This window comes from Eptatretus burgeri, chromosome 17 (assembly GCF_056783735.1).
Source record: "Eptatretus burgeri isolate ZD-2024b chromosome 17, Ebu_testis_v1, whole genome shotgun sequence".
NCBI lineage: Eukaryota > Metazoa > Chordata > Myxini > Myxiniformes > Myxinidae > Eptatretus > Eptatretus burgeri.
This window is the reverse complement of record NC_140977.1, coordinates 49,404,140-49,421,359: the sequence shown is the minus strand read 5'-3', so window position 1 is coordinate 49,421,359 and position 17,220 is coordinate 49,404,140. Positions and strand designations below refer to the sequence as shown.

Sequence of the window (17,220 nt, the reverse complement as noted above, 5' to 3'; positions counted from 1 at the left end):
AGCCTTATTCAAAAAAATAAAATAAAATAAGAAAAAAAATCAAAAACAACCCAGATCAAAAAAAAATTGAATAATTCTGGCTGCCAAATCATGCATCCGATCAAATTGAAATATAAAACATGTATTCCCCATCACTACTCGATCCTAATTGTGAAGTTTAATGTCGATTGATTATGTGGTTCAGCGAAAACATCATTTAATATTTTCTTCAATGCAATATGGCTGCCAAACGATGTGACCTATCAATTACTCCTTGTATGCCCAACAAAATTGTATACCCAAGGCTTGGGGAACATTTGTGTGAAGTTTCCCCTTGATCTGTCAGGCTGTTCTCGAGAAGATTTTTATCGGTTTTTTGGGGTAAATCCAATATGGCTGCCAAACCATGTGACCAATGACGTCATGTGTGTGAATCTTTTGTTCCTCATGGGTAGGCGGTCATGTGTAAAGTTTCACCTCGATCTGTTCAGCCACTTCAGAGAATAAGATTGTTGAAGGTTTAAAAAAAAAAAATGGCTGCCAAATCATGTGACTGATGACGTTGTCGATATTTGTTTTTTTGTGGACCATTTTATCCCTAGATGACCCTCAAAAATTTTCATACTGATCAGATGTAACATTCTACATATGCAATAATGATGCCATAACAAAGGCACCTACGATGTCATTAAAAATTGCTGTGTTTAAATTTTTTCCTTGGTGCGGTTTCAGAGATAGAAGTCCAAAGTTTTCCATTTTTCCCCCATAGCTGTCACACCACGTGACCTATGATGTCATAATTATCATTAAAAAAAACATTTTACATGAGTAGTCGCACTTACAGCTTGGTGAAAATTTCGTCTCAATCCGCCAAGCGGTTGCGGACAAAAACACGAAAGTTCTGTGCGGACAAACAAACAGACAGACAGACAGACAGACAGACCCAAATGCAATATCCTCTCCTTCGGCGAGGGTAACAATTTGCTCCATATTAATCATAAATAAACATGCACTGAACAATCGACTGCCCAACAATCACATATAAAGAATAATTGTGACAGAGACAAAAGGCTATTTGCCTGGGGATTAATTTGGAGCAATTTATTCAATTTCAAATTTGTGGGTGGCAAGGACCGTCAAGATCCCATGATCAGCACCATGATGGCAAAAATCGATAACAGATGTAAACCCTCAAATGTCGTGGGGGTTACCTTCCTGGAAAATGCCGAGATAGCTAAAACCAAGGGCCTATGGGAAAAGGAGGTTTCGGTTTCTCGGCTTCGAGAAGATATAGAGCAAGGTCAGCGGCAGCCAGAAATATACACATCACAATTGAAATAAACATGTCATCGATTATATATCTTCTTCTTCTTCTTCCTCTTTCGGCTTGCTTCCGTTAGGGGTCGCCACAGCGGACCAACTGTCTCCATTTCGCTCTATCGTTTTGTTGTCCGCATAATGATTTGGCATAGGTTTTTACGCCGGATGCCCTTCCTGACGCAACCCTGGTCGCCTCTTACGACACACAGGGATATGGTACACCTATTCTAACCGGGGCATACACCGGGCCCAGTACAACTGGTGCTCATTTCGCCGACCTCGGAAGGATGGCAGGCTGAGTCAACCCCCTGGTGTTTTCGACTTGGTTTATATATATATATATATATATATATATATATATATATATATATATATATATATATATATATATATATATATATATATATACACACATTATATATATACACATATATATATATATATATATATATATACATATACATACATATATTAATTCAGTGTCCCAACGGGGCTTGAACTCAGGACCTCTTGGGTCCCAAGCCACTGCCCTTACCACTGCGCCAACACCAGGCTTCAATCATCGATTATATATGTACTGTATATATTTATACATTACCGGTCAAAAGTTTTAGAATAACCCCATTTTCCAGTTTTTACTGAAATTTAAACAGTTCAAGTCCAGTGAATAACCTGAAATGGTACAAAGCCAAGTGGAAAAACTGCCAGGAGGTTAAAAAAAAGGTTTAGGTTACCAAAAACTGAAAAATAATGTAAATTTCAGAGTTGTTTAAAAAAAGGCCCTTTTCAGCGAACAAGTAATGGGTTAGCAACTGCAGCTGTTCTGCAGCAATGGAAGTAAATTAAGCCTTGAAAGTTGATGTAAACAATTCCTACAGGTGTTCCAACTTTTGTTGATTAGTTACAAACCCTCCATCTGCATAAAAGCAGTGTTGGAATAGACTGCGTTGCTCCACCCTCTGAAACATTATTTGGACAATATTGCACTGCAGGAAGTAGTATATTGCAATCATAATGGCGAGAAAAAGACAATTAACAAAGGAAGATAGACAGACCATGATAATCCTTAAAAGTGCAGGTCTTTCCTATAGAGAAATTGCAAAGAAGCCAAGCTGTCAGTGAATACAATTTCCTATACCATCAAAAGGCACTTGGAAACTGGAGGAAACTCTGACAGGAAGAGGTCTGGCAGACCCAAAGCCACAACACAATCAGAAGACAAGTTTCTGAGGTCAACAGCTTGCGTGATAGGCGGCTCACAGGACAGTGGCTTCAATCACAGCTTAACACTGGTCGAAGTAAGGAAGTCTCAGTTTCAACTGTGAAGAGAAGACTTCGAGCTGCAGGTTTGACAGGTCGAGTGGCAGGAAGAAAGCCATTGCTAAGATGGTAAAATAAGAAAAAGAGGCTTGCCTGGGCCATGAAGCACCGCCAGTGGACTACTGAAAACTGGAAGGTCTTCTGGACCGATGAATCAAAGTTTGAAATCTTTGGTTCATCACGCAGGGTTTTTGTACGCCATCGACTAGGCGAAAGGATGGTTCCTCAGTGTGTGACACCAACTGTCAAACATGGAGGAGGAAGTGTGATGATCTGGGGCTCTTTTGCTGGATCCAGTCAGCGACTTGCACAGAGTGACTGGCAGCCTGAACCAAAAGAGCTACCACAGCATTTTGCAGTGCCATGCAATACCCTCTGGTCTACACCTCGTTGGTCAGGGGTTCATCCTGCAGCAAGATAATGACTCAAAACGTACCTCCTGGCTATGTCAGAACTACCTTAGAAGAAAAGAACAAGATGGTAGGCTTCAAATCATGGAATGGCCAGCACAGTCTCCAGACTTAAACCCCATTGAGCTGGTTTGGGATGAACTGGAGAGAAAGGTGAAAGCAAAGCAACCTACAAGTGCAACACATTTGTGGGAACTTCTGCAACAGTATTGGGAAGAACTTTCTGAACGATATTTGATGTTCATTGTTGAAAGAATACCACGAGTATGTTCCGCTATTATATCTGGAAAAGGTGGCTACTTTGACGAGTCAAAAATTTAGATTAAATTTTATTCAACAAAACGATTCCATGATTTCTTTTTTATCTGCAATTGTTTATTTTTCTATGCTTTAATTTCAGTGTACATTGAAACAGTAAACTGCTTAAATTTCAGTAAAAACTGGAAAAATGGGGGTGCTCTAAAACTTTTGACTGGTAGAATATATATATATATATATATATATATATATATATATATATATATATATATATATATATATATATATATATATATATATATATATATATACATATACAAAAAGCATGTTAACATTGAAATAAACAAGTAAATACAATAAAAACAGAGTAAAACTAGAAAGCATCTGAAAATGCAAAGCCTGTCCACTTTGTATTCAGACTTCTTCTTATTCTTCTTCTTCTGTATGATAAATGGTACCTTTGTCCTTTTGCCATTTTAACCAAATTATCAATTTGTCTTCTCCGTATTCTCATTAAAAGCTTTGTTTAAAATTTGAAGACAAAAGCTCAAATGGTAAAAAAAAAATTCTGGGCCAGGACAGATACAGACAGGCGCGCACGCATGCACGCACGCACACACGCATGCACACCCAAAACCCCCTTTTTCATTTATTCCAAAACAACAAGGTGATTTTTACAAAACAGTGATGTGGGTCAAGGGAAGAATATTAGCTACTCTGCCAAAATATAAACCACAAGACTTTGCTCAGGATGATGATGATGATGATGATGATGATGATGCTCGAGGAGTGGGGAGCGGAGAGGGGGAAAGGGGCAGCAGGGAGGAGTGGGAGTGGGGAAGGGGGAGCGGGATTCAGCGATTGGATGAGTAGCATTAGCTTTACGCCGAAGTCACCTGCAGCATTGCCAAATCGTAGGAGGGTAAGATGATCCTTTACCACCTTACCTTGAACCCCAAAGCAGACCTTTCCAGCTTGGAGAGGAAAGTATCGGATGGCATCCTCTTCCAGAATAATCCCATCTGGTTGGCGTTAAAAACTTACTCCGGCATAAATCCCTTCGCCTCGGCCTCAATTAGTGCCATGAGCCACAGTGGCCAGTTTTTCGCAGCATCATGGTCAATTAATCGATCCCGTAATGGCGGCCCACGGATGTCGCACTTTCACCTCTTGTCAACAGATTTAACAACTCGATTTTTTTTCCACATTATAATCTTTCTCTGCCTTTTGGCACATCTAATTTTTGACCATCGTTTTTTACATTTTGCTTCATTAAAAAAAAAAGGTATTCAAGAAACACCAAAAGGCTCATAATGAGAGATAATTGTCCATGCAGACACAAACGATAGCTCATCTCAGCTCAAAAACCGCAATTGGCTGAAATTGATAACTCCCGTGATAACTAAATGAACGTGATAAATCCCGTGATAACTAAATCTGAATGCAATAGGTTACCCGCGATTGGTCGAAACCCGCGATATTCGAACCTGGGATATTTGAGGGTTTACTGTTTTGCACCATTCCTTGTTTAAAGGATCTTTTGGCTACAACTGTGAATAATTTTGCACACCATCTCATTTTCAATCCTGACGTGATGTATTCTCCTCCATATGTTGAACGCATGATCCAGAGTTGATATGGGAAGGCCCAGTGTAAGGGAAATGTTGTGAACCTCAGGCAGCAAATTACCAATCAAAGTTGAAGGTGAAGCAGATCTGTCCTGCTGGTATCTCGGCTGCAAAAGTTTCAGTTACTACTGCACAAGTATACCGGGTGAAGGTGGCTGCATTGCTGCACAGTTACTACTTTGCATTCTGAGTAAAACATGCACGTGTCTATTGAGAGGAACCACTGCATGTCAGTGTATACTTTCTGAATGTTTGAAATTTAGTGGAAAGCAAGGGCAAGAGAGACAAAAAACAAGCAAACATGTAAATACTTTTTTTTTTTAATCCATCACAATAAAATTACGTTTAACACAACTTGTACCATGTTATTTTGGATTCTAACCTTGTGAGGGAGAACCATGTGTAGGTTCAGGTTCCACCTTCACCACCACAATTGGATCTGTAGGAAACAAAACCTGCTTGAAACAAAGCACAAAGTTCTTTTTGAGAAGTGGTTTTTTAGAACTCTTTCATAATGTTTCTCTTTTACTCATTTTAAATCTCCGTGTGGTTACACTTGAGACATCGCCAATCCGTATAGATTGTTAGCGTCATAATACATAAGAACAATCTTTTGAGGGGTACATCTGGGAGACATTTGTTATTTGCTTTACAATAACGCTTTGAACAGACTAGAGGAATCCCACCTCTTTTGGCTTTATCATCAACAACATATCCAGATCCGTAATAAATTCAAGAGAAACATTAGTCATCCTTCGCATAGCAATCCAAGCTAATCCAGGAGTTGTATCATAATGAGCTGGTTTAACCCATACAAATCCATATTCAGGCAGACCTCTCAAAAGACTTCAAAAATGTCTGCGAACAACAAATCAGTCTTGAGATACAAGTCGTGATAATTCACCCAAATTTTTTGATGTTCAACTTCCTCCAGATATTTTATGTGTGTTGATAGTATTCATCAGTTTTATTCAAATAATTGCAGAAACTTTATTAGCCCCCGTTGGACTTCGTCAGAAACGGGGGCTTATGGATTTGGGCTCGATTTTCATGTGTGTGCGTGCGTACGTGCCTCTGCAACCATATCTAGGACTTGTATAAACCAATTGCATTCATACTTGGCACAAAGACAGCAAATGATAGTATACATATGCATTTTTTTTTTTAGTTGTACATCATTTAGGCCATTTTAGTTGTTATAACCCCCCCCCCACCCACAAAAAACCAGTATTGAACACGTCCTCACCCGTTTCTCAGAGTTGTATATACCGATATTGTTTAAACTTGGCACAGAGATAAGGAATGATGACTTACATAATATGCAAGTCATTTTTTTTCAAGATCAGATCCAGTCATCTTTGCGGAGACCTTGGATATCCTTCTGGGGCCCTCGAGGGGCTGAATGAGAAGTCAGAGCAGCTGGGATTACAGGTTTCCTGTGTCAAAACTAAGATAGAGGCTTTCAATGACATCTTGGATTCTGCTATGTTGTCTGTACCCGTTTGTGGTGAGTATGTTGAGGTCACAAAGAGATTCACTTACCTTGGCAGTGATATTCATGTCTCTGATGGCTGTGAGCCATCGGTCAATAAACATCTCGGTCGGGCCTGAGGAATCATGGATTAATTGGATCATGGGGTGTGGCGCTGCCGGTACCTTTGCAGGAGGATGAAAACCTGAGTCTTCAGGTCCTTGGTGCTTCCAGTCTTGCTCTATGGATGTGAGACTTGGACTCTGACCAGGGATGTGAGATGGAGACTTAATTCCTTTGGTACCAGGTCTCTTCGGAGAATCCTCGGCTATCGCTGGTTGGACCGTGTCCAACAAGCGGTTGCTGAGGGAGACTCAAATGAGATTTGTTACCTGCATAGTCTGTGAGCATCGGCTGCGGCTGTATGGACATGTGGCTCGTCTTCTTGACGCTGATTCTGCTCACCAGATTCTCTCAGCGAGGGAGTCTCCTGAGTGGTGGAGGCCAATGGGCCGACCACATCCCTCGTTGTTGCAGCAGGTTGATCGGCATCTCAAGGAGATGGGGATGGGCCAGGCATCTGCCTGGGGGATGGCCAGACGGAGGCCCCTGGAGTACCGGCACAAAGTGGACACAGCAACACGCTGCTCTGGCGCATGCTCCCATACCTGACCTGAGAGGATACAAAGTAGTTTTTATTTCTTTCTTATTTTTTTTAAATTATAAAGACGATTTTTTTGGTCATGAGGAAAAGGAAGAAAAGGGATTCATACCAGCATCATACATATTTATTGTGCATTTGTCGCCCTGAAAAGGGTCGTTTAGGATTTCTTCAGATTTTGCTGAAAAGCTTCATCAAACCCAGTCAATGCTTTCCTCGTCGAACATGGCACGCAACTCCTTGTCCGAATCAGGGTAGTGCAAATCCCCGTCGCTGTCACCATCATTTGCAGCCTCCTCCTCCCAAATGATGTCCTCTGTGCCATCCATGTTGTTGGAGATGCAGCATTTCACAAATGCTCGCTTGATGATGTCCGACAGCGTCTCCTTCCACACCTTGACGATCCAGCCACAGATCATCGGAAGGTCGACCTTTCTCATCCTCCCGCTCTTGGTGTAGGTCTTCTCCCCATTCATTATCCTGTCGGACTAGCAGCGACGTAGCCGTCCTTGACTAGTTTGTTGATGGACACATGGAGGGGCTGCAGTAGCAATGTCATCCCGCCTGGGAAGGTGACAAGATCGGTGTTGGTGAGACAGAGCAGCGCTTTGGTGTTGCCTGTCTTGTGACAACTGAACGCATCCAGGACTAGCATGCTCCGTCGTTGGGAGATACCGCCATCCGGCCTCCAACTCCAGATCGTGCGTACCCAGTCCTAGACCAGTCCCTCGTCTATCCACCCCTTTTGCTGCGCACGAACAATGATGCCGGCTGGAACCTGTTTTTGGACTGTATCCTCCTCTTGAACACGACATAAGGAGAAGCTTGCCACCATCTGCGGTGCAGGTGAGCATGACGGTGAATCGTTCCTTCTCGTGACCAGTAGTGTTAATCGTCACAATGCGCTCCTCCTTCACTGTGATGTCGAAGGGAAGGTATGTCGAAGGTAAGGGGGGTCTGTTTGGCATTCCCGATCCTGCTGAGGGGATATTCATACTCTCGGTGAAGCTTGAGGATGTCAGACTGGCAGCGCATCGTCTTATCCACCATATCATCAGGTAGATGTTAGGAGGTGTGTGCGGAGTCAGACCGACAGTTGATGGCATGCCATGAACTGTAGGTCCACGACGGGCTGGCCGTGAAGTCCCCAATATCATCCTTGTTAGTTAAGCTCCTCGCCTTCAGCCTGAAAGCAAGTGTTGAGATGGTGTAACCCTCTGCTCTCTTCTCCCAAACCCAAGCGATGAGACGCTCCTTGAGCTGCAGCCACTTCGCTGACATTCTCCTCAGTGCCTTCTTCTTCCTTGGCATCTTCTCTATCATTGCCTTGCTTGTTCTCAAACACCGGATGACGGACTCATCCATGCCGAATTGCCTCCCAGCTTCCCGGTTCCCAAACTCTTCTGCAGACCGGCAGAGAGTTTGACCACTATAGTGAATGGGCACCTTGACATCTTGATAGATAGAATGGATGGTACGTGGCATAATCTGGTGACGTAAGCCGAGGCACTCGTGAAGCACAAAGCAGCTCTTCTTGAGGGTCACGTGACCACCCCCAGCCTGTTGTCGGATGCATGCAATATTGCATGCAAGCTTATTTGAGGTGGGTGCTCCATTATTAGACTCTCACTATTGTGAATAATTCTTATTTTGATGTTGGACCAGGTGTTTTTCTTCTTCTTTTGTGTTTAATGGTGTTTTCACCAGATAATGGTGTTAATGATTCCATATATGCCACGCAACTAAACTCCGGGTGTCTCCGAGTGTAACTACCTGTATATTTAATTTCTGCACACGGTTAATAAAACGCTGCATAAATTCTTAACCTGAACCGATTTTCAAAATTTAAGCAGCGGAATTAAGCTTTACAGCAGTTCCAACTGCTAAAAAGTATTCATTTGGAATATAATTGAAATTCAGCATTGATCGTTTTTAAGACTGATTATTTTTTCTATACCCATGTATTGACTGCACTCCCAACTTTTTCCTTTGTTGCCAATAAAAAAGTACGGTTTATACACTGGAAAACATAGTGATTGAACTAAATAATGAAAGGGGGTACGAGTATGCCTTAACCGTTATCGATTGAAGGTCGAGATATGCGGACGTTGTTCTTTTGAAAAATACATTAAAAAGGTACAGCTCTAACATTAGCTATCAATCAGATATTTAATAAAAGCAAACAGAAACTGAGGAAATTATGGACTGACGAGGGAACAGAGTATTAGAAGAGAACATGTAAAATTTATTTTGAGATAATCTTATTACGCTATACAGCACTTTTAATGAAGCACAGTCGCCATCGCGCGTTTCAAAAGCCATCGGCATTGAGGGTTTTAATCACGCTTCGAAAGTGAGGCTGTATATAAAAACAAATTTACTCAACTCGGTCATCAAAAATGGGTATCTTATCTTCAAGATATTTTAGATGATTACAAGAATACAGCTCATTCCTCAACAAGTCCAAAACCATCAAAAAACATTTATAAAATTGGAATTTGAATTGCAGCCAAACTTGAGAAAACCTAAATTTAAAGTCAGTGATAGTTATTTATCCATCTGTAAATTCTAACAATAACAACTAATAATAAAAACACTCATTTTCGAAAAGGTCTTCAATGCCATTGATGTTGGGGAAAGGATTTAAAAGAGAAAGTGAAGAGGAAGAAACTAAGGTATAAACCAAAGAGGAAGAAGGAAAAACATGATGCAGTTGATAATGTTGGTGTTATCAACTTAAGTTTAAGGTTTTTTTTAATAATCAAGCAAGAAAGCCGAAGAATGCGCAGCGAACATGGGCAGATACCCCTCGCAACAACGGTCATCAGGGCAGGGAACGTACATATCGTGTGTGCTAGATAAGGATTGATACCTAAAATGGCTCACAAAGCTTGTAAAATAAGCAAAAAATATTTGGAAAAGTACCTGAGAGAAATGGGTGTGCCTCTACACAATGAAAGATTTGGAGAACTTTCTGATCAACTCGTCCAAAAAGTTGATATCTTGCAGCCCGTACTGTGGGCTTGTGCAAAGCCTGTGTGTGGATGGCATGTTCTACCCTACCTCCCTGATCATTCCTGTCAGTGAGTGGACTTTGGACCTTGCGGGATTACCTCGAGTGTACATGGCAGGCTTGGTATTTTATTGAATGGCCACCTGCAATTGGAAAGACGATGCCGTCATTCCAAACATTCCGGCAGACTGCCCAAAGGGAGACACCGTATCTGGTTTGGGTGATTCTTAACACCGATGGGAAGGCCATATTTGGGCTTGTGAATGGACAGGGAAAATTCAAAAAGATTACAAAGACTATCAATCATATTTGGGAGGAGGGGGTAGGGCTGTGAGGGCCATGATAAATGCATCGTTTTTGTTTGGTTCCGAGGCCGCAAGAGAAACTAGAATGGCACTCAGTAGGGTGCATACCTCCGCCAGGCTGAGCAGTCTACGTTTTGTATCCCACTGAGGCCAGATCTGCATCCGGACCTTCACCAAAATCGATTCAATTCGGCATCGTCACACACCCACCCTGTCCACAAAATGTCATTTGAATCTGTCAATAACTTTCTGAGATGTACTGCTCACAGACAAGCAAACAGGGATGAAAACATAACATCCGTCCACCTTCAGTGACGGAGGTAATTATACTCAATTTTTGCATCGAAGCGTGTGTGCGTGTGTGTGTGTGTGTGTGTGTGTGTGTGTGTGTGTGTGTGTGTGTGTGTGTGTGTGTGTGTGTGTGTGTGTGTGTGTGTGTGTGTGTGTGTGTGTGTGTGTGTGTGTGTGCGTGTGTGTGTTATACACACTGCCGCCGCTCACTTGTATTTCCAGGAAATTGTACAATCTCAACACCTCACATACACAGATATTTCTCGTATTTCCTGTATTTCCGTGAATTTGATTTGCATTTGGGAACACAACAATTATGGTTGACCATCTTGCAATTGACACCCTTTCATCTAGATGCTGAAAATTGTGTTTAAAAAGACGATTTGAATTCCAGATTTTGCGCCAGCAAGGAAGGGATAAACGTTCCGCGCAAGCAGCAGAAACGAGTCACTGAAAACGCACACAGCACAAGCATAAAAGGCCTCTTTAGCATTCATGCATCATGATGAATGTCACTTATTCTCTGTGGGTAAGGGTATATGTGAAAATCAAGGGGGGTGAGGGACACAGCTGAGCCATTCTCCCTGTGCTGGGGGTAGTTTACCCCCCCCCCCCTGCTCTGCTGGAGAGAGGTGAGAATATTTGGTCCCACCTCCCACAATATCTCCACCCCCGTACTCCCACACCCAAGCTGTTCCCATAAGGAGACGCATAAGTTCCATACAGAAAGGCGCACAGATATTGCATCTGCATCTCAAGCCAATGTTACAGTATCGTTTTCATATTGTTTCGTGCGTTGCAGATGTTTCTTTCCCTTCTCTCACAGAACAAGCTCGAATGAGCAAAGATCCTCCTCCTCTTAATGATGACGTCATAAAAACGAATATGACGTCATTGTGATGTATCAGGTTTGCGATAAATTATCTGTGCTAATGTCCGGCTTGATTCCCGCAAACAAAATTCAAACAGGTCAGGTCAGGTATGGGAGCATGTGCCAGAACAGCACGTCGCTGCGTCCACTTTCCGCCGGTACTCCAGGGGCCTCCGTCTGGCCATCCCCCAGGTAGATGCCAGGCCCATCCCCATCTCCTTGAGATGATGGTCAACCTGTTGCAACCATGAGGCACGTGGTCGACCCACTGGCCTCCTCCACTCATGAGACTCCCTCGCTGAGAGAATCTGGTGAGCAGGATCAGAGTCAGGAAAACGAGCCACATGTCCATACAGCCGCAACTGACGCTCACGGACTATGCAGGTAACAAATCTCATCCGAGTCTCTCTCAGCAACCGCTCGTTTGACACAAACTCCGACCAGCGATAGCCAAGGATTCTCCGAAGAGACCTGGTACCAAAGGAATTAAGTCTCCGTCTCAGATCCTTGGTCAGAGTCCAAGTCTCGCACCCATAGAGCAAGACTGGAAGTACCAAGGACCTGAAGACTCGGACTTTCGTCCTCCCGCACAGGTACCGGCAGCGCCACACCCCATGATCCAGTGAATCCATGACTCCCCAGGCCCGACCCAGACGTCTATTGACCTCTGACTCGCAGCCAGCAGAGACATGAATATCACTGCCAAGGTAAGTGAATCTCTCCACGACCTCAACATCCTCACCACAAACAGACACAGACAGGACAGCAGCATCCAAGATGTCACCGAAAGCCTGGATCTTAGTTTTGACCCAAGAAACCCGTAATCCCAACGGCTCCGACTCCTCATTCAGCACCTCGAGGGCCCCGAAGAGGATGTCTAAAGTCTCCGCAAAGATGACTGCATCATCTGCAAAGTCAAGGTCCGAGATCTTGACATTCCCAAATGACGCACCGCAACTTGATCTCTCCGACATCCTCCCTAAAATCCAGTCCATACAAGTGCTGAAAAGTGTGGGGGCAAGTACACATCCCTGACGAACTCCAGTAACAACTGGAAATAAGTCAGAGATGGTACCACCACACTTCACAGCACTCTCAGTACCAGAGTAGAGTTCAGACATCAGATCGATCAGTTTTGGTGGCACCCCACGAAGACCAAGAATCCTCCAGAGGACATCCCGATTCACTGAATCGAACGCTTTACAGAGATCAACATAGGCTGCAAGCAGCCCCTGCCGAAACTCTCGTCTGCGTTCGGTGAGGACACGAAGTGCAAGGATACGGTCAATCGTTGACCTCTTTGGTGTAAAGCCTGACTGCTCTGGACGCTGGTGCTCAAGCAGATGGTGGCGAACCCTATCGAGAATTATCCGAGCAAAGACCTTGCCCGGCACTGAGAGCAGCGTCACCCCTCGGTAGTTGTTGCAGTCTTGGCGATCACCCTTCCCTTTCCAGAGAGGGACAACAAGGACCCTCTTCCAGTCAGTTGGGATGATGCCTGTGTTCCAGGTAGAGCACAAAACTGCATGCAACGACACGAGTGCAGCATTTTCACCAGCCTTGAGAAGTTCGGCATGGATGCCACAGATCCCTGGAGCTTTGCCCCGTTTCAACTGGTTCACCGCAGCCCGTGTTTCCACAAGCGTAGGTGGACCACAGTTGATTCGAGGGTCAGCAACAGGGATTGTAACACCCTTGACGTCCAACTCGACAGTTGGGGGATCAGCCTGGTACAACCGCTCAAAGTAACCGGCCCAGCGGGCCTTCACTTCAGACTCCTCTGTCAAGAGCCTGCCACTCTCTGCTCGAACAGTAGTGCTCCGAGGGATGGGCTTGGATGAACGTAATGCGCGAATTCCCCTGTAAGCGGGACGAGAATCACCTGTCCACAGGTGATGCTCTACCCCCTCACAGATTCCGCGCACATAGGCCTCCTTGTCCACCCTCAGTGCACGTACAGTTTTACGCCTCAGCTCCCTGAACAGCTCAGCTCTGCCATTCAGCCTGGCCCTGCGACTCTGGTCAATGGTATCCAGTGTCCCTTGAGAGACAAAATTCTTCTTTGCCCTGTGGTGAGCTCCAAGGCATCCACCGGCAACATCAAGGACGGTGGTCTTGAAGGCGCTCCACAACTCTTCAGGACCCCCCAAAGCACCCAGACCCCCCAAGTGTCCACTCAGCCTGTTCGCAAACTCCTCAGTTACTCTCTCATCCCTGAGCTTGGCAACATCCAGCCTCGGCTGGGATGGTACCATTCTCCAGGATTTAAGGTGCAGCTTTAGAGTTGCTACAACAAGCCTGTGGTCAGTATTGAGGAACTGAGCACTCCGGTAGACCCTGCAGTTCTGGATCATCCTCCAACGACCGTCAATGAGGACATGGTCAATCTCCTTTGCCACACCGCCAGCGTTGGAATACCAAGTCCAGCGATGAGCTTGTGGGCGCTGAAACCATGAACCAGCCACCCTAAGTCCATGACTTCTTGCAAAGTCAAGGAACTTAGTGCCATTCTGGTTCATAGTTCCTGACCCATGGGGACCAACACACACCTCATAACCGTCCCTATCAGTTCCAGTCGATGCATTGAAATCCCCCAAGACTAGAAGTGTATCTCGTCTGGGGCACTGATCAACCACAGACTCGAGCGTGGCGTAGAATGCATCCTTCACGGTGAGATCACTCGCCTCAGTCGGAGCATAAACAGAGACCAGGGAAATGACACCTAAGGAGTGACGAATCCTTAATCTCATAATACGCTCGTTGACCGGTGTTACCTCAATTATCATTGGGGTCAGCTTATTGGACACAGCTACAGCAACTCCTTGGGTATGGTAACCATCAGAGCGACCAGACCAATAGTAGGTGTAACCACCCACCATTATCTCGCCGCAATCCGGTCTCCGAACCTCAGAGAGAGCTGCAATCCCGATGTCCAAACGCTTGAGCTCAGATGATAACAGAGACAGGTGATCATCCTCTTTTAGGGATAGGACATTCCAGGCACCCACCCGAAGGGACCGCCTCAGGTTAACCCAAGGAGACCGCCATCTGGTGGACGACACCTAGTTTCGGAGATAATGGTAAAGGCGATTTCCATGAGCGGCGACATTATGACGTCAACTTTTTTTCTTGGAAGAATTTCCAAAATCGGAGATGGTTATTGTCTGCGCGTGGGCTTTCTGCATATACATGGCAAGTTTCACAAAGATCCCATGAAAACTCTGGGTTGTGAAACAAAAAGTCAAAAAATAGGAATGACGTCATAAAAATTGATATGACGTCATAGTGATGCATCATATGTGTGGTAATTCATCTCTGATAATGCCCTGTTCGATTCCCGCAAACAGAATTCAAAAAGCTTTCCTAGTTTCGGAGATAATTTTTTCGGCGATTTCCATTTGCGGAGATATTTTGATTTGGGGGGCCTCGGATGAATTGTGGGGGGGGGCTTGGAGGATTAGGAGGGAGCTCAGAGTATTTGGGGGAGAGGCTCGGAGGAGGGGCCTCGGAGGATTTTTTTTTTGTTTTTGGATACGAAGGGGCTCGCGTGAGAGCTAATACACAGAAACATGTAACAAGGCAGGAGACAAGAGAGGCGGCAGAGGGAAGCACAAAATAGTGTGGAACAAAGACAATAGGAGATCTGTGGAAGAGAGAGGGATGGGGCAGAGTACACGGGGTAAACAAGATGGTACTACAAGGACTTTCAGGAAGGAAAACAGAATTTGAAGTAGGTGGACTTGGGATGGATTAACGGGGGTAGTAAAGATCAAGATTTTCGATGGGGGAAGACATGAGATGGTGGTGAACAGCTGTTTTGAAGACCTGGAGGGAGGAGTGGGATTGAAGAGAGTGTGAGAGTTTGTTCCAGAGGCAGGAAAAAAAGAGGAATGAAACAGTGAAAGTGAGCAGTGATTTTTGATTTTGGTAGTTTCACCAGAAAGGGGTTGTTGGCGGACCTTGAATGCCCTGTGGAAATATGGTCGGGACAAATCGTAGACAGCAGGGGGGGGTGGGGGGCGAGACCAGAGAGGAGACTGTAGAAGACAGAAAGACCACCGACCTGCCTGCGGTGAGAGAGTGAGAGACCCAAAGATTCAGCTTTATCGCGAGAGATACCATTGATCCCCAAATGTCTTGGTTTCCGCAGCGTGAAGCCTAGAAAGGTGTGAGGCAGGAGCACCAGCCCGGAGGGGAGAGCGGTACTCCATCAGGCTGTGGATGAAATCTTCGTAACGGATGAACCCCACTGTCATGTTTCACCCTGGGGTCTCCAAATAACGACACGAACGCCACCAACTCATCTCATCTCATCTCACTGTATCCTCAGTTGTGATCCACAGTCATCACGGTTTTCTGAACCTTTCCATAAAGTTTGGGTTGGTGAGATTGGAGCGCATTCGTGAAGTTCAACCAGGAGAACATAAATACGGCCAACGCACAGACACCAGCTTTTCGGTCACAATCCTGTTGATAAAATAATATTAATTTTCATCAATTGTCGCAAAACAGAAATGAAAACAATTAGCAGTTTATGCTAATTGTGTTTGTGACGAAGTTATTGTCCTCCCGTCCACACGTGGGTGCTTCCATTCTCAATTTCGACCCCCCCTCTCCCCCTTCGTGCGTACGTAATAAATAGATTTCACCCAAATGAATTAACATGGACGACGGAACCCCGTACCTGGTTCCTGGTCCGTGTCGTCGCCTCCATCACGAAGGTTCTGAACATCCAGGATCCTGAACCCGCAGATCCCAGCAGCTCCTCCCGGGCCCCATCTGTTCCCCCCATTGGAGTCCGGGGAGCTCGGATTGGTGGTGGAGCCCAAAGGATTTCGGTCCATGACTCTCAGGACGAAGCAACACCACGTCCGGGCTTCACCTCGTCGCCTCACTTTCTCGGTCGGCCACGAACTTTCTCCCGATATCACGTGACGCCGAATACGTGTATCGATTTCCAGGAAGTAGAGTCGAGGATTAACAATATCCCGCGATTAACCACAATCACTCGAATTGAAATAAAACCCTCGATTCTCGTTTCAGATTTTTCACTTCAACTTGAGGAACAGAATTGGGTGTGATAGAGAAGGGGGAGAAGAAGGTTGAAGGGAGGACGGACAAGTTCAGCTTAAACTATACACCCACAAACACGAAAGGATTTCCCTTGTGAGTTCCAATCTATTTATTACGTACTCACAGAGAGGTAAAATTACCCTGACCACAAAAATAATATTCTTTTACATTTTGCCCAAAAATATGTTGCCACGTGACGTGCCGGTTGCTCCTTTTGTTTGGTTTGTCCGCACAGAACTTTCGTGTTTTTCCTCCGCAACCGTTTGTCGGATTGACACGAAATTTTCACCATCGGTGTGACGACTCATGCAGAATGTCGTAATGGAAATTATGACGTCATAATTCACGTGATGTGGTCGCCGTGTTGTAAAAACGGAAAAACTTTGGACCTCTTATCACTGAAGCATCAAGGAAAAAAGCATCAAGGAAAAAATTTAACACTTGGCACACGGCAAGTACTCCTCATGGGGAATTGGTTTGATTTTTTTTTCATGACGTCATAGGTACCTTCGTTATGACGTCATAATTGCATATGTAGAACGCCACATCTGAGCAGTATGAACATTGTTGAGGGTCATCTCAGGATAAAATGGTCCTCAGAAGAAAAAAACGGTCACGTG

General features: G+C 44.6%; 1 protein-coding gene across 6 annotated transcripts in view; it reads right to left on the bottom strand.

Moving 5' to 3' along the window:
• LOC147010053 (uncharacterized) overlaps window positions 1-16,624 on the bottom strand; it is a 301,523-nt gene extending 284,899 nt beyond the window's left edge. For 2 of the 6 annotated variants that reach the window (XM_085863066.1, XM_085863069.1), the window contains exons 1-2: window positions 16,212-16,601; window positions 5,298-5,354 (exon numbers count right to left, since the gene is read on the bottom strand). In XM_085863066.1, the coding sequence (XP_085719192.1) occupies window positions 5,298-5,354; window positions 16,212-16,371 (217 nt within the window). In that variant the 5' untranslated portion in view covers window positions 16,372-16,601. Of the gene's footprint in view, window positions 1-5,297; window positions 5,355-16,211 lie in introns of all 6 variants that reach the window. The other 4 variants (XM_085863070.1, XM_085863067.1, XM_085863073.1 and 1 more) reach the window with 4 other exon arrangements.
• Window positions 16,625-17,220: the final 596 nt, after the last annotated feature.